General features: G+C 53.0%; 1 protein-coding gene across 1 annotated transcript; it reads right to left on the reverse strand.

Moving 5' to 3' along the window:
* Positions 1–2922: 2922 nt before the first annotated feature.
* Positions 2923–22168, reverse strand: URM1 (ubiquitin related modifier 1). Its single transcript, XM_044440142.1, has 5 exons — positions 22096–22168; positions 15365–15435; positions 6762–6843; positions 4622–4670; positions 2923–3974 (listed from the first exon to the last, which is right to left on the reverse strand). The coding sequence occupies exons 1-5, from the start codon at positions 22128–22130 to the stop codon at positions 3906–3908; spliced, it is 306 nt and encodes a 101-aa protein (XP_044296077.1). The 5' UTR covers positions 22131–22168; the 3' UTR covers positions 2923–3905.
* Between the last annotated feature and the right edge of the window lie 2540 nt (positions 22169–24708).

Consider the following 24708-nt stretch of genomic DNA (forward strand, 5'->3'; position numbering starts at 1 on the left):
AGGCCGGGCTGAGTCTGCCTGGCCCAAACCATAGTCGAGTGGGGACTAGAGCCCAGTCCAGGCCTGTGCTCTAACCACTACACCACGCTGGCTCTCATGTTGGGCGTCTATAACCGGAAAGCAATGCGATCCCTTATATATACTACTCCAAAATCCAACCACTTTCACTCCTGTTTTTTTAAAATTACCATTGCTCAAACCACAAAGCACCCCTTCCCTTCAGCAAGTCCAGAGTGCAGTGCTTGGCCTTCCACTCCAGAATCTGAACAACAACCCTTTAAGGTAGGCCAGGCTGAGAGGTCCTGTCCTTGCCCTATCACCGCCCAGTCATGGCTAAAGAGGGACTTCATGGAAACTCTCCTGGCCCAGCCTTTCCCTACACAAACACAACCCCTTCGAGCACGGAAGCAACCTTTGGGAGCCTTCTGGTTGAGCTTTATCTGCTGCAGCTCATCCCTCCCACCGGCCCTGCGAGCAGCCACGGTGGCTGCTACGAGGGTCGCGGCCTTTTCGCAGTGGCCCCATATCTGTGTCTCACGTGCCCCATCGCTGCAGGTCTTCCGGAGGGTTTTAGAAGCCACCTGGCAAATGCATGGGAAGCCTCTTGGACGGTCACTGCTAATGGATTGCAAGATCTGCGTAAGCTGGAAATTCCAGCTCTGACGCACTGCTCGCCATCGGTTCTGCGTTGGAATTGTCCGTGTCCGTGTTTTCCTGGATTTCCAGAGAGGGTTTTCCAGGGCAGTTGGAGCCCTGGACTGGGGAGAGCCCGGTTCTAGTCCCCACTGGGGCAAGAAGCTCGCGGGGGGACGCTGGGCCAAGCCGAGGTTCCATCCAAGCTACCTCACAGGGTTGTTGTGAGGATAAAATGGAGCGGAGCGTGTCATCTTGAGTTCCTGGCAAGGGGAGAACAGGCGGGGAGAGCAGTAACAAAGATAATGAAAGCCACATTTAGGGGGATTCTTGTGTCATGCATGTGCACAAGTGTATTAAAAACTAAAAACTACATGCCGACAGCCTTGTGGTTCCAAACTGGGGATCACCTACTCTTCTGTCAATCTAGAAGGGTAGATAGGACCGGCTGTTTCTATACTGAATGTATAAACGGCCTTATAAAAATATCATGAAGCTCAGCACTACAAACATATATTCAGTATAATCCTGTAATACTCCTCTATTTCACTTTCCCACAGTGGTTCTGTGAGACATAACCTGAGGTTGAAATCTCTGATTAATTACCTAATTGGAGAGAGGCCAGGCTGTAGTCTTTCTTGGAGGGATTCATCTCTGTGGTGCGTGCCATGCCTTATGAAGAGGACAGTTCCCTGCCCCAAGAGGCTTACAATTCAAATTCGACACAGGGAGACGGAGGGGTGGGGGGGGAGAGGACAATTCAGCTCGGTATATGCGGGTTAGTTTCAAGCAGGAAATGTTGGGCGGAGGGTGCCAAGTGCACCCCTGACAAAGCCCATTCAGTTCTGGCCACAAGGCGCACAGCGAAAACCGCGTCGTTTGGCCCCAGGGCAAAAGGAAGCCATGTCGCCCGTTTGGATGACTGAACTCCAGCGGTAAACCCCTTTGCAAGATACTCACCCTTTCTGGCAACTTAGCACCGCCTCACCCAGCCAAACAAGTAGGCCTGCGGCATCCATCGTCCCCAGCCAGCATAGCCCATGGTCAGGGATGAGAGGAATTACAGTCCAAAACAACCGGAAGGCGCCCAGGTGCGGGAACGTAGCGGGACGCGAGGTGGAAGCCCTTCCCTCCCGTCCCAAAGTTAAAGGACAGAACGGCAAAAGATTTTCTGGCTCTGTCTGCCCAAAATAACCGCAAGTGCTCAGAGACCTCCAGAACGTAAAGCTGAGAATGACCCAGTGAGACAGAGAGGACACCGAAAGTAACTCAGATTATCAAGAGGAGGAAAGGAATATGTAATCACTTAGAGGCGTGTGCACACGCACGCTCCTCTTGCCTTCCCGTTGGTGTACGCACCCAAGAGTGTTCAAATAATTAAATATACCCCCTTCTTCCAGGTGAGCAGGTCTTATTTGTGAATCCATTTATTATATTTATATCCCAGCGAATTTCACCCACTGTGGAACTCATGGTGGCTACTCACGGTTCTTGGGGGGTCTTGCCATTTCTTCTCATTTCCCAACCAAAAGCCCCCTGCAAAGTTCAAATCAGATATGAGTGGGTTCTCACTGCTACGCATTACGCAGTTCTTCAGGGTCTGCCTTTTCTTGGACGTTCTCTGACCCTCTACTGCCGTTTGCTGGAACTGTGGAAGAAGCAAGCCACGCTCCACTCTACCCATTCAGTGGAAGGGCGGCTTGGCTCTGCGACCGCAGCCGGAACCTCCAAAACTGGAACCGCCCCTGCTTCTGGGCTTCCCCCATTTGGGCCTCTCTTTGGCCACTGGGGGAGCAGAAGGATGAGGGGGACACACCTTTCGTCGGATCAGGCGGGGTTGCTCTGGTGGAGAACCCTCTGGCTCTTCAGCGTTTCCTGTTCGTTCTAAGCACTGTCTTTTCAGTCGCCCAAAGGCCTGCCGCAAATTGTATGGGTTAAAAATGGGACCGCCCACCAACCTTTGCGATCTCAGTCACGGTGGGGTGGAGACCTTCTTTCTGCGCCTGAGCCAGACCCAGGCTCTGGGAAGCTCTTGGAATTGCACCCCCGTGGCAGGAGAGGTCAAAGGCAGAGTGACAGACCCAAGTGGACCATCGACAGTATAATCTGAATTTTACCACCAGCAGCTCGGCTTTAGGAAATGCATGCCGGCCTCTCAGAACAGGGGAAATCACGTGGAAGCTGGAAAAACGCCAGTTGGGAAAAGGGACCGGGCCAAGGGCCATCTGGGAAGCCCCGGAGCACCGTGGCAACATGGTCCCCAGCAGCTCAGAAAGCAGCTTATCCAAACGGGTTTTACGGTATTTATTTTCTCTGATCACAGCCATCCTATACAGTGGGTCTCTATGACTCCCTTTCCACACGTGCTGAATCGAGACCGAAGCAGGGAGCGACGTGCTGAAGGACTCCCAGTTCACTGGTTTCCCGTTCTTTGCAAGTGTGGCCATTTCACCCAAAGGTCGTCGTCTTCCCACCCACCATCCCTCTGGTTCTGCAAAACCCTTGGCAAAGCAACGTGTAAAGTGTAGGATTTTAAGAGTAAAAATTAAGAACACAACAGTAGGAGAAGACCAGGGAATACCTCTAACAAATGAAAGCTCTAGAATTCATGTATGCCTGCGGGAGGGAGGGAGGGAGGGAGGGAGAGAGAGAGAGAGAGAGAGAGAGAGAGATCTTAAAGGCATCCGAAAGAGTTCCTTCTTGTCACAAATGCAAAGTCCTTGTTTAAGCGCTGCCCCTAGACCGACCAGTTTTCAACAGGGTCCAGTTCAGACACACAGCTGAAATCCACCCCTGGGAGATCAAGCGCAGGTGTGCAACTGCGGGGAAGGCAGACTGCAGTCTTTCTGCAAGCGACTGCAAAAGGCCCTGGCTGGATCCGAGGGCTGGAACCGAGGGGAAGGAATACCCCGCTTTGGTCACTGCCCTGCAGTGCCTCCCGGAGAGCAAGGAGAGCCCACGCAGAGAGTGACAGCCACCGGCGCCCGGCTGCAGTGGGTGCAGCCCTGGCTCAGTCGCCTGCTCCACAGCAAAAATCTCCCGAAGCAAGAACAAGTGGCCAGACACAGAAATCCTTCCAATTCCTGTCCGGGACGCAGGAGCCAGAGGCTGGGAGGAGCCGCGCATCCGAAGGGCAGATTGATTAGAGGGAGTCTGGTAGGAAGGACCTGGGTCTGGCTGGACTCATCTTGGATGCTGGCAGAGGGAAAGAGGGAGCTTACACGCGGGTCCAGCATCACTCCTTCTTATGCCCTTCCAGGTTTTCCAGTCGTCTAACCCCCGTGAAGTGTTGAGATGAAGACCACATTATCTTGGTCTTGGAGCTGATAATCCAGTTCCCCCTGAAGGAAGGAAAAGAAAGCAAAATAAGTCTGTGTGGGGAAATTTCTCTGCCAAGTCCCACACGAGACAGAGGGAGAGAGAGAGAGAGAGAGAGAGAGAGAGCGCTCCATTCCCCCAGTACCAGTCACAGAATCATAGAATATTAGAGCTGGAAGGGGCCAAGAAGGTCATGGGATCCAACCTCCAGCTGTTGCAGGACCCCAGTTTACGCCATCCCAGGCAGGTGGCTCCCAGTCTTTTTGTGGCCAGACAACTCCACATTAGCAATGGAAGTGTCTTCAGCTTGGAGAGGGGATAAAGGTGGGGGCCAGGAGGACCGAAGAAATGAAGGAATGGGGAAAGGAGGCAGAAGGGGCCTGACTGAGTGAGCAGGTCCCTCTATCAAGGAATGTTAGTTGACTGCTGGGAGAATAAAGCAGAAAACTAACGGGTGAGGGAACAGAACGGAGCACCCTGGTGAAAGACCGCAAGGTGCTCGCTCGGTATATGCCACCTTCCACCATTACTTCCCAGCTTCCGGTTTTGCCACCATTTCCCCATTCCACGAAGCTCGGAAGAGACCAATTTCAGTGAAAGAATTCGCAACGGGGTGGCCAAGAGCGGCACGAAAAATGGGCAAGCCTGAAAGGGCAGGAATGTGACGAACCAGCAGCTCCCAGTCGGCGTCGTTGATCAGCACCAGGATTCCAGGCCGCCTGCGAGAAAAGGGAGAGGCGTTAACGGGATCGGGTAGGAGGCCGAGGACGAGATTGCAGGGGGGCTGGGAAGAGGCCATCTGGGATTGAGCACAATCCAGAACTGATTCCCACATGCACGCACGCACCCCTGCAGGTCACCCACTTCCGTAGGTCTGTGGCCGGAAGGGAATGCTTTAGATGCTCAGGCCTTTCGCTCCACAGCTTGGCCAGTGCTCAGGAAAACTGGGAGCTGAAGCCCCAACCATCTACTACCAAATTATTCTGACTGCCGAAGGCTTTTCTCCTAACATTCAACCAAAAACTACCTTCCTGTAACCTAACGGCATGCGCTGGGACGCTCCCCTTCATGGATTGCGAAGGGGCTCAACCCCAAACACAGACTTCAGAACCAAGAGGACTAGCAGCTCTGTTTTTAACACGACTGCAGAGATCAAGGGTGCCGAAATTGGCAGCGTACAAATGCTGCCTATACAGCCCTCCACACATGTTCCACACATGTTGCCATGTGGAAAGCTCTTGCTCCAGTTCCTTCTGCCACTGGCTTCCCCTCCTTCCAGTCTAACGGCCAGCCAGCGTTAAGGGGTCACTCAGCCACGCAAGACCTCCATATATTTATTTATGCGTGCGTTTATAGGCTGCCTGGAACCGCTGAGGCCGTCCTAGGCAGCTTACAGTATGTCAACATATTAAAACAAAACACGTTAAAAACCTATGAAAACACCATGAATTAAAGCATCTATAAAAGCAATATAAAAAGGGCCGCAGCTTTCCAGGACGCTCCTGAGCCGTTGGCAGCTTCTCTGAAGAATACACAGGAGGGACTAGAGGATGGAGTGCCCAAATCGATCCCGGAAGGTCCTCAGGTCAAGCCTCCGCCAGGAAATGCCCGCCCTCTCCCCCTAGCCTACCTCACAGGGATGCTGTGAAGGCAAGGAAGGGGAGAAGACAGAACCGTCTAACCTGACTCCTTTGGTAAAAATGCATGCTCCAAATGCAAGCGCCAGCTACGTGAATAGAGCCAGCCAGGAGAGGATTTAAAGGGGGGAGGGGTCCAGCTCGGGGGTAGAACCCCCTGCTGCGTCTGCCCCTGGTCCAAGGTCAGAATTCCAGCACCTCCAGTTAAGGCTGCGGGACTGCTGCAGGGCAAGATGGCCCAAGCATCCTACTTGAAGGAAAGCCAGATCCCAACACACCCGAGTCTCACAAGCGGAGCGCAGGCACGCTGGCTCACCCGAGCCCCGCATTCTCCCCGCTTAATGGCTGCAAAACGGCCCGGATTGCCTCCAAGCCTCAGATCAGAGGCAGAGGGAATCCCCGGCTTTGATCGCTGGCAGAGTCCTGCGATCGCCTCTCCCGCAGCCAGGAGACCTGGCACGCACTCCAGCGCACGCAGAGCGGGGACGGCCGTTCAGCACGCCGCCCCCGCCCTGCTGCAGAGGAGGGCTCTGGGATTCCGAAAGATGAAAGGGCTTAAAAAAGCAAAGCAGAACGGGAAGACCATTTCCAAGGCGGCTCTGCAAGGAAGCAGTTCCGAGACAAGATGAGTCAGGATAAAGTCAGGCAGGCAGGCCAGCCGCCTCTGCGTGGAAAAAGGAGGCAGAAGGCTGCCGGCAAAAGAGTCTCGTGTGTGTGCAAGCGAGACAAAGGTCCATCCAATTTTGTGTGTGTGTGTGTGGTTGCAAGAAAGGGGGGGGGAGAGAAGGCAGGTTCTCCCTCTGCTCATACTAGAAGCCGGGGGTTGCCAGATGAAATCGGAGCACCGGGGGTGCCGTGTGCAGACAGCCACCGCAAGACGCACGCAGGGAACTCTCCACCTCAAGACTTGGCGACACACAGGGCTTCGCTGGCTTGTGGGAGGGACCCGTGCTGCAGCACTCGGCCTCGGGACCTGGGGTGAGGCCCCACGGCATGCAGTGTCTAGGGCTGTGCTGGAAGACGTTTTCCCGGAGGAGGGGGTTTGCCGAGGGCCCCTCGACGGATTTTCGGCGTGCAGGCGCGGCAGCTGTGCGGTGGGGGCGGGCGACGGCGGGAGAAGCCTGGCTGGACGGACCCAGAACCGAACGCAATCGGGGCATCCGTGGGACTTACACGGAATCGCCTTGCACAAACAATTCCGGCCTCTCTTTCAACAGGTTCTCTTTAATCCACACCAACAAGTGGCGGACGTCCCCTAAAAGAAGAAGAAGAAGAAGGGGATGAGCGTGGTGGCGGGGGGAGGAAAAGCAGATTCAGCTTTCCTCCTGCCATTCCATTCCCAGGCATATAAAGGCTCCAACCGAGGAGCAAAGGTGGAGAGCTGGAAGGTCTGTCTGGAAGGTCGCTCTGAGCACAAACATCATTATTTGTTTCCGTATTTATAAGCCGCCATCCATCAAATGATATCGGGGTGCTGAACCACCCGTACGTGATAGAAAACAATCAGACTGCAATGGTGAAACGGTGAAAGGTGGCGGGTGGGGGAGGGCTGGCTGGCTGGCTGGCTTAATCAGAAATCTCTGGATGTGTCGCCAGAAGAGGTGCATGAAGGTCACCAGGCCCACGGCTGCAGGAGGGCTTTCTGCAAAGAGGGGACCCTAACACAGACATGCCCAAATTCTGGACTGTTTAATTCACTCGTCTTCTGCCTACCCCCTCCCTTTCTTTCCAAAGCTACAGTGCTATGACCGAGCAGTCAGTGTTCGTGTTTTGGGGGCGGCTGTTAGCCTTCCAGGTTCTCGCCAGCCGTCTCCTTAACCTGGTGAAACAACCCATGGTGCTGGGTGCACAGATAAGGGCAACCCGTACCCAAAATAATCCGGAGTTCGTGGATTCTCTCTCTGGACAGTTTTGTGGTTAACCCATAGTTCCTGGGTTCACGTGGAATTCAACAATCAATCCGGACTCATGCAGCCCAGTGAACAGGTAGTTACAATCACACTGTTTTCCCCCGTAAATGTTTCACAGTAAGGCTTCATTGGTTCCCATCATCTTTTCTCAATGCAGAAGCTCACGACTTTCAACTAAGCTGACTTTCACCCTAGGAATTCTGTGTCCTATGCAGCCACCTGAACCATCCCTCCCACAGCCACCTTCTCCAGACTTAAATTTATCCCCCAATTTCTCACAGACATTTCTAAAAAAAGACGATGACCATTCAAGAGGTGTCCCAGCCACATGACAACAGAAATCAGCCAAAAGCAGCCAAGCATTTGTCAGACTCAAGGCACAATCGGAACAGCCGTTCCATGAACTTTTGTGGGGGGGGGGGTTGCACAGCTCTTTATTTTATTTGCACTTATTTCTAAATGTGCAAACAAGAGGACTTAAATAGGGACGCTTTCCAGAAGGAATCCAGAAGTCCAGCCACTGCTAAAAGTTTTCTCAGACCCTGTCAAACCCCTGGAAAGAGAGGAAAAGCTTTAAGCTGGTACTAAGAGGAGGGCGCAGTTGGTGCCTGATGGACCTCCCAGGGGCAAGAATTTTGTAACGGGGGAAGCGCTGCGGCTGAGCCGTCCCTCTTCCAAGTGGCCATCCCTCAAACCTTCCTTGGAGGAGGCAGTTGGGGAACCTGAGATGACAGGTGTCATGCGGAGACAGGCACCCCACCGTGTGCCCGGGGGCCCCTGGCACGGTGCTTCCATCAGAGGGCGACTCCGGGAGGAGAGAAAGGGCAGGTGAGGGAGGATTCAGCATCCCTGCGGCCGCTGTGCCTCTGCTCAGCGCTCCCACACACAACACACGCAGGTCTGGACACGCGTTCGCCATCGATGACCTGGCTGGGGAGGAAAGTGGTAGGCACGGCGCCCTCCCTTCTCACACACCGCTCCTCCCGGGGGAATCACACCTCTGCCATGCCGTCGCTTTGCCAAAGGCAAGTGCCGGCTGAGAATCCCAACGGCCAGCCAGCGGGAACAGGCACCGCCCGGCCCTGCAGCTTTCGCTCCCGCCAAGGCTGGGGTCAGAGCGACTTCCGTCCTGCTCAGGTGTGGTCCAGTCAAACTACCTGGTTGCTTATTTTCTGAATAGCCAAGAAGTGGCCACTTGCCTTTAGCCTCTTCCTTATGGAAGCCCATCCCTTATTTATTTATTTTTCGATTTATGTCCCACCTTTTTCCTACAAAGGGCTCAAGGCAGCTTACATCATTCTCCTCCTCCATCTAATCCCAACAACAACCCTGTGAGGTAGGTTGGGCTGAGAGTCTGTGCCTGGCCCAAAGTCACCCAGTTGGCTCCATGGCCGAGTGGGGACTAGAACCCAGACCGTCTGAGTCCCACTCCCATGCCTTTAACCACTACACCACACTGCCTCTCTTATCTTGCTGTTCAGATTGACACGGAAGATGCGGATTGCCTGAGCTGGGAAAATTATGGGGGTGGGGAGAAGAGGATGCGTTTTTTTAAGAGCATCCATTTGACTGAGAGCACCAAAGACAATTTCTGTGGATGGTGATAACATCAGTTCATTTCCTTCTGGAGAGGTTGAAGCACCACGGGGGAGGGGGAAAAATAATTTTGTTAAAGGATTTTAAGATGGTGACAACTTCCTAATGGGGAGCTGCTGTACTTAGACTAGGCATCAGCTGTTTGTATTTCTTTGTTCCCAAAGTCCTGTGCTCCTTCGGTAATAAACCGTGTAGCAACTAGCAGAAATGGGAATAAAACACATAAGATTTCTCCAGGGCTCTCGGGTGCCTCCAAACAGGCTGCATGAATTATATTGCAGCCTATATGCTCACCCCGTAGGATATATTAGTTATGTTTTCCCCATTTTGAAGGTTTGTCAGGAGGCCACTGAACCTGAGTGGCAGAGATCCATTTCAAATGCGGAACCTCCCAACTTCGAGGCCGGCTGGGAAAGAGCCCTGCGGAGCTGCTGGTCCAGGCAAGCCGATGGTTCGACCGAGCATACAGCCATCTCCTGAGACCTACCACTCAAGAAGCAAAATGGTGTCGTGGTGAAGAGCGTGGGACTGGGACTCAGATGATCTGGGTTCGAGTCCCCGCTCAGCCATGGAGCCAACTGGGTGACTTTGGGCCAGTCACAGACTCTCAGCCCAACCTACCTCACAGGGTTGTTGTTGTGGGGGTAAGATGGAGGAGGAGAATGATGTAAGCTGCCTTGAGCCCTTTGTAGGAAAAAGGCAGGATATAAACGGAAAAAATAAAAATAAAATGGGCCAGCCCCAGGTAGGGCAATGCAGGACACCCCAGGTATACAGAAGGAGCTGCACCTGCAAATTGAAAGGGAATGACATTTAGAGAGAACTGGCAGTAGGGGCTAAAAGCAACCTAAGCGGGGTGGGAGGGGTGGGGGGCAGCTACAGCAGTCTTCCTCACTCTGGTGATGTGTTAGACCCCAGCCCCATAATGAATTTTGCTGACTCAAGCAACTGGGATTCTAGTCCCCACTCAGCCATGGCACCAACTGGGTGACCTTGGGCCAGCCACGGGCTCTCAGCCCAACCTACCTCACAGGGTTGTTGTTGTGGGGATAAGACTGAGAGGAGGAGAATGCTGTGAGCTGCCTCGCGTTCCTTGAAAAGTGGGATATCAATATAATGAATGCGCTTCGCCCAAAATCGCAGGGCACCTCCTGCTGGCACAAGCCGCACTCCCCGGTGGGCGGACGCTGGCCATCAACCCAGCCTGGGGTTCAGCCCGCAGCAGGGTGCCGCTGGCTGCTTTCGAGCAGCCCTGCTTGGTAGGGCAGACTGCCCCCCCACCCCCGAAACCGCTGTCCAGGCCTGGATGCAGGGAAGCGTGTGGCCAGAAGCGGAGAAAGGTGAGGCACTTCGGGAAGGCTGGGAAGGAAGGCGCAAACGGGCCGCCAGGCACCTCAAAACGGAACGCGGGTGATGAAGACGTCCGCCCGGCCCGTCTCCAAGGCGTCGGCGCAGCAACCGCGCGGCCGGCCGGCCCCTGCGCCGCCACTCAGACACCCCCCCGCGGGGGGGCTTCCCTTTGACCCGGCCCTCCCCCCTCCCCCCGCCACGTCCTCCCGCCTGAGAGAATGAGATCATTTATCATGTTGACCACGGCCAAGCTCCAATTTGCTGAGGTCACTAACTCCGGCCAAGCGCCACCCCGCCTGCATTCTCAGCCGCCGGCCCGCGGTCGGGACAAAGCCCCCAGCTGTGCCCCCGCCCCGGACCGAGCCTCGTCCTTTATTCCCGGAGGTACGGCAGGGAAGGGCATCTGCAACCTCCATGCTTGTTCTCCAAAGACGGGCCGGGGGGGGGGGACCCAGGGAGCCTCCCCTACACCCAGGGCTGCTGGGAGCCCCGCAGAGGGGGCTGGCGGACCGGCCGAAGCAGCCCCTCGCCGCCAGAAGCAGAAGGACCAGGGCTGGTATGGGTGCCTGCGTGAGCTCTGGAGAGCATCCTCTTCCGACTCACCCACCCGGGCCTCTCAAGATGGGCAGGCGAAGCTCTGGGAGACAGGAGCTTCCCCGCCAAGCACGAGCCGGTCCTTCGAGCGGGCCATTCCTCCCAGGATGTTCACAAGCAAGGGAGGCCAAAGAAAAGCCCAGGTTGGGGCTGGGAGCCCAGGTCCAACTGCAATCCTGCATACCGATCGACCCCTGGGGGGAAAGCCAAGCCCACCCCTCCCCTGCTGCCCTCCCGGGAGCCGTACTTTGGCACCTGTTCCACTTCTGGGGACAATACCTGAGCATTATGTTAATCCGATGCCATCCTCCGAGAATTCCTAGCCGCTGCCCTTTCTCCTCACTCCTCCTAGAAGATCGCAAGCGCAGGTGCAGAGTCCCTTTGGCAGCACCTGGCACCACCCCAGCGGCCTCCGCAAAAACCACGAGGGGCAGAAATGACCTGCCGCCAGACGAGGGGGATCATCCACTGACCTGCAGGCGAGCCCCAGTGAAGCTTGCCCTGGAGAATTCCTGCTTTCGTCCTACGTTTCCTTCGTGCAGGTCCCGGCAGCCCCCAGTCCTCCACGCGAGCGCTGAGTAGATGCCTGTCCAGACCCAGCCGCCCCCGAAAGGGAATCCCCAGATGCCGTGGGACTACAATTCCCATTACCCCAACAAGTTGGTCAGGCTAGCTGAGTACGAGGGGAGTGACACCCCAAAGCATCTGCTTTCTAGTCTCTGCGCCACACTGGTTCCGGCACAAGCGTATAGCCAGAACCAACGAGTTAAAGAAAGCTTTATTGATTTATCACGGGAGTGGGGCTGGTTTTTTTTAAATAAAAATATTATCAGTAAATGAAACCAGCATATAAGGATGTAGGAAAGGGAACACCAGGATTCATGGCTTCGTTCCTAATTGCTCAGAATTCAGAATTATCCTTTTCACAGATGATTTGCTACCATTTATTTTGCAACTCCAGGTGTCCATTCTTTGATGCAGTTGATTAATGCTTTGGGTAAACTGTGTGGTTATTCAATCAACTGATCCAAGTCTGAACTGATGCCCAGTTAGAAACAGTATGTCAGGGAGTGTATTGGCCAACTGGCAATTTCAATGCTGCTCGGAGTCTATTACTTACTTGGGAATACTCACTGCCTGAACTCTTTTGCAGATGGTAATGCTAAATGTGTATAAACGGGCTAAAGAGACAGCACCGAACACAGGCAGATGGAGCGCCTTAAATTTAACCTTGTGGGGGAAGGTGGATACACCAAGGATGGATATCGCACCTGAGCCTGTTCACGAGTTATGTGGGATTCCCTTATATAGCCCTGGCAAATATTTGTTTTCCTTCATTATTTTATTTATTTTAAACATGTCTATGCTGCCCAGTTCTGCCACAGCACCTCTGGGCAGCTCACAACCACAACTTAACTCCCCATTTTAGAATCCCGCCCCCCGATATGCCTCCCTCCACCACGAATATTTTTAAAAAGGATGCAGCTTTCTTTCTAGAACTTCTACACTTATCACTGGGCCTATTTGCTGACTACCAGGTTTCCATGCAGATTAGATTTTCCACCATGGCCAGTTTTGGAATTGTTCAAGTGAAAGAAGGAATGAGGCGCTGGGCGCATTAAAATGGCTAGGGCTCCAATATCAGATCAATAATTGACCTTATGGCTTTGATTTCAGTAAATAAATACCTCAGGTCTAACAGAGAAATGGAACAGGGAATTGGAAAACCCTGTTCAGTCCAAGCCGTTTAGAAGTTACTTCTGAAGGTTCAGTAGACCACGGGGTAAGTCTTATTGAAGGAAAATGAGTTCTACATTTACTAGATGCTGCAATGCCTTATTAGTAAGGGCTTGTTTAAATTGACAAAGGTGTAATCCTATTTTTAATCATATGTTTTGAACGAGCCCGCTAGTTGTCTCTCCCGGGGTGGAAGTGAGAAAACAGACAAACCTTGCATTCAAAGTCTCTTCAATACGTTCTGATGTGCATGGTTTTTTTAAATAATCCACCCATTTCTGGGAAGTTAAAGCCTGGACAATGCAAAATTGGCTGTCCCTTTTGATAACTAAGACCGACACTGCAACACTGGAAAGATAAAAGCTCACCTCCCCAGCACAATAGATGAAGGACTTGACAATGCCTTCCATATTTGGATGGATGACTTTCAGATGCCTCTCGGAAACTGACTTATCTAGGGATATTTGCGCCTTAGGAGCAATGGTTAATTTCAGGATCTTTTTAACGCTTTTGTTTTATTTCGCTCTTGTTTTGTTTAGGCCAAACCCAGAATAAGGAATATTCTCTGCAATCAAAGAGGCATGGAGAGAGAGCAACGGAGGAATGTCTCTTCTCACCTGCTGCCCAGATTTGTCGCTATATAATGAAAAGCAGTAATTAAAGCACCTGCTACCCAACTGGAAACACGGCGCGTAAAAAAAAAAGATCTTGGCTGCAATCTGAAGCATTATTTTAGGACGCCAAAATGCTGCTGCTGGTGCGGACACGGTTCCGGGAGGGCTCGCTTTGGAGCAGCTGGCTGGTCTGGGGGCGCCCCTCTGCAGCCGCCTGCCCCAGAGCCGCGCCATCTTCCAGGAGCGATCCAGCACAGCCCACTGACCCAAACGGCTTGTCCTCAAGCCACCCTCACCGCAGTGTCGGCACACATCTCGGTTTCACTTGAAAGGGGAAGTTGGCGGAAAGGCCGGCCGGAGGATTGCTGGGGTGGGGAGAGGCGCTGGGGATTTACAAGTGAAAGGAGTTAAGAATGGAGCAGTTTGTGGGATAAAGGGTCCGCAGAAGGGGCTTTACAGATGTGGAGAGGGTATGGGGGGCTCATTGTTTAATTAAGCAGAAAGTGGCTCTTTTGAAAAGCAATTTTGCACAGGAGCAGTGGGGCTCAGCAAACAGTCCCTGCGAGGGGCGGGAGGGTGGGAGAGGAGAAAGGAACAGCTGGCATGGAGCAGCCCGGTGAAGAACCGTGTGAACCGAATGCTGAACAGTTTAAAGGCCTGCGGACCTCCTGCATCCCCCTCCCCTTCCCATCTATCTCCCCTCCCCCACGCACTCCGCTGGTGCCACCGCCACCGCCGCGCTGAAGCGTCCAGAGAGCTCCTTCGGCCTCTTGCGCCCCGGCACCTTCTTCCTTGCTGTCTTCCCTGTCCTTCCAGGCTGTCTGCTCACACCTGCAGGTGTGGGTTCCCATCCACACCACAAGCCCTCCTCTTCATTCCAGCAGCTTGCCCAGAATGAGAGCCCTGCTTCTGGGGGGGGGGGGGGGGCCGCAGACCCTGCCACCCCCCTCCCCTCCCCTCCCCTCCCCGGCCTGTGCAGCAGGGCTGCCCCTCACCCCCTCGCTGGGAGCGGGAGCAGGCAAGACAATCTGTCTCCGGCCCTCTCTGCCTTGTGCGGCCTCTGATAGTCCTGGAGTCACCGGCCAAAATGACCCTGCAGAAAAGGCTAGGATGGAAAGTCAGCGCGGCTGCTACGGGCGGGGTGGCGGGTCTGTCGGGGAAGGGGAGCGTGTTGCTCGGGCGGGAGAGCTCACAGGAGAGCAGGAAACCGTGGCCGGCCGAGCCAGACCCATGGCCCATCCAGACTCTGGCGGGCAGCAAAGGCTGTCCAGGGTTCCGGGTGGGAACTGCTGAGCAATCCCTCACGCCTCTGCAGAAATGGGCGGTCGCTATCCCACCCTCGTTCTTCACAAGGGGCCTTCGGGCCTGTTCCCCACCGACACCCAGACTCTTCCTCCCTGTGCAGCCAGCCCTGCGGGGCCAGGGAAGCAAAAAGGAGGAACCTTCCCAATGGTGCAAGCTCCTCCCGCAGTGGAACCCGTGCTGCTCGTCTGCAGAAGGATGCCCATGCTGGCGTTCCTGCCTCTCATGGCTGAGGCTTTCGCCATAGGCATCTTGGTCTACCGTCGCGCCCTGAGCCGGCTTCTACAGAGCAAAGCAAGCAGGGCATTGCCACTCCACCAGCTTGCCCAGAACTTGTCTAGCCTAGCCTACCTCACAGGACTATTGCAAAGACACAGTGGAAGGCAGCAGCTGCTTTGGGTTCCTTTCGGGAAAAAGGCCGAATATACATTTGATAAAGAGACAAGGCACCAGGTTCTCCACACACAGAAGGTTCCAAGACCAAGCCCGGGCATCTCCAGCCAGAAAGGTGGTAACAGGTGATGCAAATAACCTTCTCCCAGCTTCCTGGATGTGTTTCACTGCAATTCCCATCATGCTTGTTTCATCTTGCACCTGGGCCCATTAACCTAGGGCAGGGCAGGGCGGGGCAAGGGGAGAGACAGGTACATGGCCCAAGCTTTAGCGTACTCACAAGGTTCGTGCTGGCTGGGCAAAGTGACCCGATGCTTTCTCTTCCCGTCGAACAGGAGCTCTGCTCCCCCTCTGAAACACAAAGCAAAAACCCCATTCTGCAAGACGCGTCACGGAAGCACGGAAACGTTTCAAGGCCGCAAGGACGGAAAAGGCTCGGCCCGCCCCCGTCCCTTGCTGGGATCAGCCTGCGTCCCGTGCGCAGCAGCATCTGCCCTTGGAGAACGGCGATCCCCTTTCCTAGCCACCGTTCCGTGTTATACCCATTAATGGGGAGCACGGCACCTGGCAGAGGAGAGAAGGCAGGTTTTCCACACCGCTGCCAAGCCCCCTTCATGGTAATGATTCCGACATTATAGGAAAACGCGGCTGACCTGGGGAAGGGCTCTCTGCTGTCTGTTCTTTGATTCCATACTCCTGATTCCATTTTGACGGATTTGCTTTATATTCCCAGACGCCTTGTGCCCCCTCACAGATTCAGAAGGCAGGAAGTAAGTGTATTAAATCAAACAAACAAGGCCTTTTTGCTCAGATCTTCTATCTGTCCATGTTCTACTTTCCTCCATCTACATTTCTGACATGAATACCAAAACCAAGCAAAGGCGCTCTTCCAAAGGTGCCCAAATTAGCAGAAGACGTGGTGGGAACTTCTATATTAATTTTTTCCCATTCATGACATCTCTCTAACATCCTAGTGCAGAGGCTCCCTCGGTGGGTTAGGGAGAAAACCCACTTTAAAAATGCAAGTTTAAAAATATTTAGATGCAGATACGAACATGAGACAGAGAGGTATCTAAAAACACATTTAAACATAAACGTTCAGTGAGGGGAAAATTCAAGACCTGATCAAAACCTCATTGTTTGTTGCCAAATGCCTGAGTGAAGAACACATCAGCTCCTTGCCAAAAAGGTAACAGTTACGTTGACACCAGCTGACCTCATGGGGAGGTCATTTCCCCGGTGGAGGGCCACCACAGAGGAGGCCCCTAATAAAAGCAAAAATATTATTTTCTCCCGATCACCTCCCACGGAAAGATTTTCTCAGGCGATTCTGCGACAACCCTTCCCCTCCAGCGGACGTTCTCTTGCTCCCAAAGCGCTTGTCTCTCAGGCACAAGTGGAAAGCGCATTGATCCGAGCCACCTCTGGGTCTACCGGCAAGCGTACGAATGCATGGCATTTGTAGGGCTTTTCGGGCGGGGTGAGCTCCCTACCTCTCCATGGTTCTCAGTCCTTTTCTTGTCATTGGTAATGTATTTTTTAACTTTAGAGTCGGCTTGTGTGTGATGCTGGATTTATGAAATGTATTCGGTACCCTAGATTCTTTGTGAGGAATGGCAGGATATGAAGACGGCACGTCAACGCGATCAGTTAGCAAGACGGCTCAAAGAACATGCAGCCTGAGTCAGCGGACAGGATGGCGCTTCTTGCCCAGGCCTGCACTGCCGTCTCCACCAGAGGAAACTGAGGCAAACCTCAGTTTTTTTTGGGGGGGGTGCATGCACCTGGCAGGCTCTGCAGCACATGGGGGGCTTGTGAGCCGCACACAAAACAGCTGCCACCTTTGCCCCCCCCCCCCGAACCTGCTCGCACGTGCAAGTGGAGAGAGCTGCCCCACTCCGTCTCGAGCAGGAAAGGCCCCAGTTCATCAGAGGGCGACCATATCCTCAACCCACTTAAAATCACTTATAAGGGAGGAAGAGGCGGGGGGGGACACGCAAGAGGGAGCGACAGATTCCCGAGAGCCCCAAATGAACAGACCTTTTTAGCTCGACCGGCTACCCTGCCAGGTGTGCTGCAGGACCACTCCCAGCATCCCCCAGCCGGCCGGCCAGCCAGCTGGGGGATGCTGGGAGTTGCAGTCCAACAGATCTTGAGGACAGAGAAGGCTGCGCTGGCATTTTTGAATGGCTGGAAGGAATATTTGAAGCAAGTCCCAAACCAGGAATCCATTGGAAGACAGGCCTGGGCGTCTGGGATTGGCAGCATGTGGGAAAGGGCCAGGCCAAGCGCTTCCAGGGCTCGATCCCCCCCAGAGGCTTCCACCATGGGCTTCCAGGCACTGCTGTTTGCTGGGCAATTTCTCGGCAATTAAAAGGAGACACAGAAAAGGGAGATCAAAATCAGAATGGAGAAATATGAGCTGGACCTCCCAGTCCCTTTTGAGGGGGGGGAATCTAGCTACGTGAAGAAGGAGTCTTGGCTGTACTTCGGGACGCACACAACGACGCCTTTGTAAGGCTTCCCGCAACTCGGCTCTTCGTCCTAGCCCCTCTTCCCAAAGATAGCTCTGTTGATGTTGCCCAACTCGCACACAGGCACACGCACAAAAAAACTGTTATCTGAAAACTGAAGCAACAGTTATTAATGTCGGACAAATCTGGAGATTCATGCGGGAGAACAAGCCCCAGCAGTGATAGGAAAAAGCCTCTTTCTCCTGGCTGCAAAAACAAGCACTCACTTTGTGCTCCTGCAGATACTGCCATGGGAGATAAGGTCCTTTCTGTGACATGCTAAGCTGTGGCAGCGCTCAGCTGTGGTGCCCAGGCATAGAGCCCTCATTTAGGCACTTCCAAGAAAAGAAAAGGCGCTGGGGGCTGGGGGCAGGGGCGGCGAGAGGAGGACTGAGCATACAAGGCTCTTCTGGCTGCCACGGGTGGGGCAAAATCGCAAAAAGGCTGTGCTCCAGATGTGCGGGGTGCCTATCATCCACAGCCAATGCGTCTAGTCCAATGCACAGCTGGAGTACACCAGGTTGGGAGAGGCTAAACTAGAGGGCATGAAATGTAATATGTGTGTGTGTCTGTGGTATTGCATTTTAAATCACTTATTTTCAATATTATCATGGTGTATACGCAAAATGTTACAACTTGGCAACTAGCAAAGAATACATGACATTGAAAGCCCAGTTACAGTTGCTGGGAAGCACAGGAGAGTCAATATATTAGAAACACAGGAACAGAGCGTGTCAGAAGGGGCCTCCAGGGCCATCTAGTCTGACCCCCAGCTCCACCTGGCTCCGCTCATGACATGCCTACTATATGCATGATACCGTAATACCTTATGCTTTGTCCACAAAAGTGCCTCAGGAATTTCCTTGCAATTATCTAAGGGCGCAATCCCCATGCTGAATGCTGTGGGCTTTTTTCTGTCTAAACGTGTACAGGATGACACCTTCCCTGCCCACACAATTTCCCCCCCTGCAAACATAGTTCATGAATAAAGTCACCCCGTTAATTCACCCCATGGCCTACGTGTCAGATCCTTGGCGCTGCCTGTGTGTCCTCACCTCTTCAGTTCAGTTAGCACAACATTTCAAAGACAGCTGTGCCAGGTCATTAGTGGCGGAGCTGTACATTTTGGGGGGTTTGAGAAAGATTTCCATCAGAATGGACTGGAAACTTGTTGAGCACATGCTAAATGCTTTCAACCAAATGCTCTCTTTCGAAGTGGCTTCCACCGCAAGAACTGGAGAATTACAGACATCTTAAGGATCTTGCAAACCTGAGGTGCAAACTGGCGGTCCTTGGGGGAATTTCATGTGCCCCTCAGCATCTTTCCACTCACTCACTCTTGTTCTCTGTAGGAACAGTGCCCCATCCTGCCCCTCCACAGTAGAGCTTCCCCTCCCGCACTCAGACATATGGCTGCTTTAAAAAGGTTTTTGAAAATGCAGCTTTCCTCCCTGGCTTTTAAATGGATGTTTCAGTGACAGTGTTGTTTCACTTGCTGTGTGGCTCGAAAGGCATTTAAAAAAATGAAAATAAAGACATAAATAAAGGTGCAGGCTTAACCCCATTTAGAATTGCACCCTAAAGCATTAAATTTAGTTTGGTCTGTATTCTAAGAATAACTAACAGGAAAGCATGATGGACATGGAAAGGTTGGAAAGTCAGGAGATCTCGGTTCTGGTCCCCACTCAGCTACGGAGTTAAGTGGGTGACTTTAGGAGAGTCAGAGACTCTCAGCTCAAACTCTCTAACATGTTGCTATGAGGATAAGTTTGAGAGGATGAGAATTATGCAAGGCACCTTCATTGGCAGGGGAAAGGTACGATAGGAATAAATGCATATGATATAAAAGGTAAGTCACAAGTGTCCAAACTATTATTCAGGCTTTGCTGGCTAGGATGATGGGAGCTGAAGTCCAAAACATCTGGAACGCACCAGGTTGGGGAAGGGAGCTTCAGAGAGTTCAGGTAATCGTCAAAGGGAGGCCTTGCTGTCCGTGCCACATCCTGTAAAGTCTCATTGGGCAGCAACATGGCAGCAAGACTTATTGGTGGGAGCACCATCCCCTTGGAATGCCCTCCCCACTGCAATAGCAAGGCACCAGCGATCATGCACTTTCGACAGTTACTAAACATTTGCATGTGTTTTCCAACCATTAACTTGTAGTATGCAGTGAACTGCTTTGGGAACTTTTTTAAAAAACAGGAAATGGCAGATAAATGTTCTAAAATGAACATATAAAGGATTTCACAAATTATCACATTAGGCTTGGATCTAACAGGTGTGCATTGAAACCATGCATCATGGAGAGAGCAGTTTTTTCAGATTTCCAGGTCTCACATCACAACAGACAAAATAATGGCCAGCTGAAGGGATTTTCAACAGCTAAACAGGGGAGTTTGAAAATGCAGAATACTGAAAAGCTGGTGCACCATTACTTTTTAATGAACATGATCTTCCATACCTCAAAGGCCAACTGAGTTGCCATGGCATAAGCTTTCCATGGACTAGGGAAATGCTTACATTCAGCACCATCTTTTTCAGACCTTCTTTCAATGTCCTCATAACAAACATTTAATGGGAGGAGAACATCTGACTATTCCGTGGAAAAAGCAGTCTCATAACTAATATCTAACTGGATTTTTATTTCCCCTTCAGTTGTGAGAAATGGAAGTCACCCAAAACTGGTTCTTTTAAATAACTCATTCTTTTTCACTGGGAACCTTTTCAGCCAAAGGTCACATTTCTTCCCCAGCCCACCTTCTGAGGGTCGCATACCAGTGGTGGGGATGGCCAAAACAAGCAGCAGAGCATGTATTCGCTCTCACCTACAGATGCTCGCATCCACACAGTGATCCAGGCTCTTACATGTGCTCCTGCTCCACACATACATGAAGTTCCTTCTAGAGCTGTTCTTCTGTGACATAATTTCTAACAAAAGCCATTAAAACACACATTCACCGCACTCTAAAGCTTGTAACTTGCTAAAGATAGGTGTACCATGGAAAGGCAGCTAAGCACATGCTTAAAGCCTTTCTTTATTGCAGCTTCAAACATTGACTGTAAAAGAAAAGGGACTGTGGAGGAACAGACTAGGCCTTCTGAGGTCACAGAATTAGACACAGTGCCTGCTCACCAAGCTTCTCCACTGTCACACTGCTAACATACACTTTGCTTCAGTACTACCAAAACTCAACCCATTTCCTCTAGGCCCATCCTCGAATAGGAACACTGTCTCATTAGCGAGCTTCAGCTGTCTTGTTTACCAAACTCTTCATCACCCATTCCCTAACAATGACCCTTCCTTCCAAGCACAGGTTACTTCCTACAAGAGTTCTCCCAAGAGACTCTTGGGACTTAAAGAATGAAACAAAAGGCAGTTGTTTTGGAGGGGAGGGGAGGGGAGGGGAGGGGGGAGAGCTTTCTTCTGCTGCATTTAAAACTGCAGGTGGTGAGGAAGCCACCAATACTTGGGGCAGACTCCCTGCTAGTACACTGCATTATGGAGATATGGCAGGTGAGAATTACCTGGACATGGCTGAGGAATGATGGGAAAGGCAGCCCAATACATCTCCATAGTGCCAGATTGATGAAGACTGGCTTAAAGATTCGGCCAGTCTCTTGCATCTTTAGATAACATAGAAGAATGCTACCGGTGTCACGCCTCCATTCTCTCTCACTGTTTCTGTACATGGAGCTATAGAAACTATGAGGTTGGGCCCTGCCTCGTGAAGCATAGAATGTAGAGTAAGACAAAAGTGGCAAAGGAAGGGAGGTTAGAGAACAATATTTCTGGAATTGTTTTATTGCAAACGCTCTACACAAAACCTCCAAGCAACTAGCCTTTGCTGTTTTGCTTTCCCTAAGTCCCCGATCTGCCTTTCTCCAACCTGGTGCCATTCTGACATGTCAAGGCTGCAGCTCCCATAGTTACTCTCACCTTGAGAGTCCCAGGTTGAGGAAGGCCACCTTAGAAGAAAAGAGACAGTAAAAGGGAAGACACTGACGTCCCAGAACAAAGAAAGAAGGGGAAAGGTTGAAAAACACGTTAGGGAAACGCCTTTTCCTCGTTTGTGAAGGACGCATTTTGAAGCAGACGCAGCACTGGAAAGGTATTTTCCGCTACATTTGGGGAACAGGAAGAGTCCTTTCTGAATCTCGGGGGGGGGGGCATCATAAAGCTTTTTCAAGCACCTGAGAATATCTTGAGGAGGAAGCTTTCCTGCGTGGGGTCAGTACAAGGAGGGAGTGCAAAGTGGAAAAGACATCGAACAGAAGTACAGCCGCCGCCGCCGCCGCCGCCGCCGCCGCCCCCGCGGCCCAGCAGCCCTCCAACCGCGCCCCCCACGTTTTCAAGAGCTTCCAGCTGAGCCGGGCGCCCCCCGCCCGCCAAAGGCCCCCGCTGCCGGCTCGGCCCCCACCCGGGGACCAGCAAAGAAGGCCCCCGCCGCCCGAGAGCGCGCCCCCTCCCCACTTTCCCCTAACCCCGCGCCTCCCTTACCCGAACTCCAACTGAACCGACAAGGGCGCCGCCATTTTGAGTCAGGGAAAAGCGCTGCCCGCACCGGAAGCACCTTGACGTTCGCCGCCGGGTCCGGCGCGGCTGCCTAGCAACAGGGGCGGGGCCTTGGGCAGAGGAGACGCTCTGAGCATACCATAGAGTAGACAGGAAGGGCGCAATCCTAGGCATGCTGAGACAGCAAAAAATAAAAGTCCCACAACTCGCCGCATGCTCCACGGGACTTTTATTTTTCTCTGTCTAAACTGCACCTTCCAGATGGATTGGGGACACAACCCCCATCATCCCCAGCCTACTTGCAACATATCTGGAGAGTGCTAAGTGGGGGGAGCTGCTCCAGGGTATACATTACACAGGCTGGGGAGGGGGGAGATGGAAGCAAGAATGGAGCAGTTCGTGTGTTTGCAGCCCTAATCCCCAATCTTCCTTGTTCGAAATTGGCGGGGGCAACCTGGGAGTTGCAGGCCGTTTTTCCAAACATGCATTGGGTTGTGTCCTGATTTGCACACGCGTCACAAGGACCCTCTTTCCTTTTTGCACCGACAGACCAAAAGCCACCCGGGGCTGACAGTTTTCCCATCTTGAAATTGGCCTGAGGACGGAGAGTTGAGATCCAAAGCACCACAGGCTACGATATATCTATATGCAACAAACTTATTTACCTTAATATGCATTTTTCTTTACCTTAAAAGTTTATACACCACCCCATTCCCATAGGCTCTGAGCAGTTTTTGCCATGTTTGCTTGTGTTTTGGGGTTCACTGTGCCCCTCCAACCCCGCAAAATTGTCCCCATACTGCAAATGAGCTAAGCTGCAGCTTCGAGCAATTTAGGGCAATCCTGTATTGCAGGCCAGCGTTTCTCCTACAATAAGGATTGCGTGTGTGGCTGAGTCCGAGAAAGGACGCAATTGCCTGCTGTTAAGGAACCCACACGGCAGTTTTCCGGCTTGACCCACCTGTCTACCTGCAGATTGGGATGCCAGCTTGTAATGCTACACACGATTAGAGTGAAACACATGCTAAACATATTTGAATCCCACATACCTGTAAGCAATGCCTTCAGGGCCAACCCGATTTTAAAAATCTGAGCTGCCTTAGATGAACTAGCCTTCTTATGCGATGCTGAGTTGAAGGCCTGTAACCATGCAAACTTGGAGGGTATGATGCATCTAGCCGAGCCCAGGAGGGCCACGAGGGCAAGACTGCCTCCGTGCATCTCCCGCCCGGCAGGAGACAGAACGCTGATGTCGGGCTTGCAAGGTAGCGCATGGTCACCACCAGTTCAGATGTCAAAAGGCGTTCGGCAAATTCACAGAGGGGGCAGCGATCAACTGCTACTTGCCCTGGAGCATTGCTGGGGAACATGGGCAAGAGAGTGCTGTTCTGCTTGCACCTTTCCTGGGAGCATCTGGCCAGGTGCTCTGGGTATGGAAGGCCGGCTCGAAAGACCCCTAGTCTGCTCCAGCGGGGCTCTTCTGATTATGGGCTTGCTCACGAGGAGGAGAAACTAAGGCACCCCATAGCGTCACTTACCACTTGCAACTGGTACGGAGGAAGGGAGCCGGGACTCTGACCTGGGCACACAACTCCAAGGTCAGAGCTGGGATGCCGGCCTCTCCCGCAGCCTTTTAAGCAGTGCCTAGAGGCCACAAAAGATGCGTGTGGGATGAGGGGGCTTCTTAAAGGGCCCCTCCAGACTCTCTGGGACTTACTGCAAATTCGACATGTTTAGGACCGCTCAGTAAATGTTCTGAAAACCACCTGAGCTTTCAATAAACCAATGCGTCTCCTAACTCCCGGCTTTCGAAGCCAGTGCTCAGAAGCCCCTGGCCGCATGCAGGATACACCCCTGACTCACTGGAAAAATTGTCCCCCTACGGCTTTTTGTCTGTTTGCTTGAGCACGGCAGGGAGCAGCGACTGCAGTGGCTCAGCATCCCGTCGGTGCCTGCGAAACAGACGGGCGGCCATCGCGTGAGCTGTGGGGTGCGACTCTTTCCCCTCGAGAGGGAAGAGGGAACACGGCCGTTCGAACACACGGCACCAAGCTCCGGCGAGGACGACCCGCTTGGCCAGCGCGCCCGGCCACGGAGGGCCCAATTATTCCTCAGCGAGGCATTCAGACGCACCCCAAAGAGCGGCTTGCGTGCCTCGCCGTGGCGAGTCCCACTTCGAGGGCGGAATGATGGACAGGGATGCCGGAGCCACTGCGGCCGCCATGATGACAATGGAGTTTCTGGCTCCGGGGCTTTGTTTGATTCCCCCGTCGCCGTTTTGAACTCCCCTCTTCTGCATCGGAGAAAAAAGGGGGTCTGGCTCGGTGGTGGGAGACGGGTGGGGGCAGGGAAGGCGAGGTCAGGGCGAGTTAAAGCTTTTTCCATCTCATTCATGTGATAATTGGGTGTCAAGCAGAGATCAGGAAGGTGGAGGCCCGCCTCTGCGCTCGGGTTAAACTGCCGCTGAAAGAAAGGGGGAGCCCAGCCGCCAGGCCCGTATGTCATCACGGCTCACAGGAGAACCGCTGCGAAGCCTCCTCTATTCGGACGGGGTGTAAAGGGGGTGGGTGTGGGGCTGGGTGTGGGGAGCGCGCTGCG

This window comes from Varanus komodoensis, unplaced genomic scaffold (assembly GCF_004798865.1).
Source record: "Varanus komodoensis strain SLA01 unplaced genomic scaffold, ASM479886v1 scaffold36, whole genome shotgun sequence".
Taxonomy (NCBI): domain Eukaryota; kingdom Metazoa; phylum Chordata; class Lepidosauria; order Squamata; family Varanidae; genus Varanus; species Varanus komodoensis.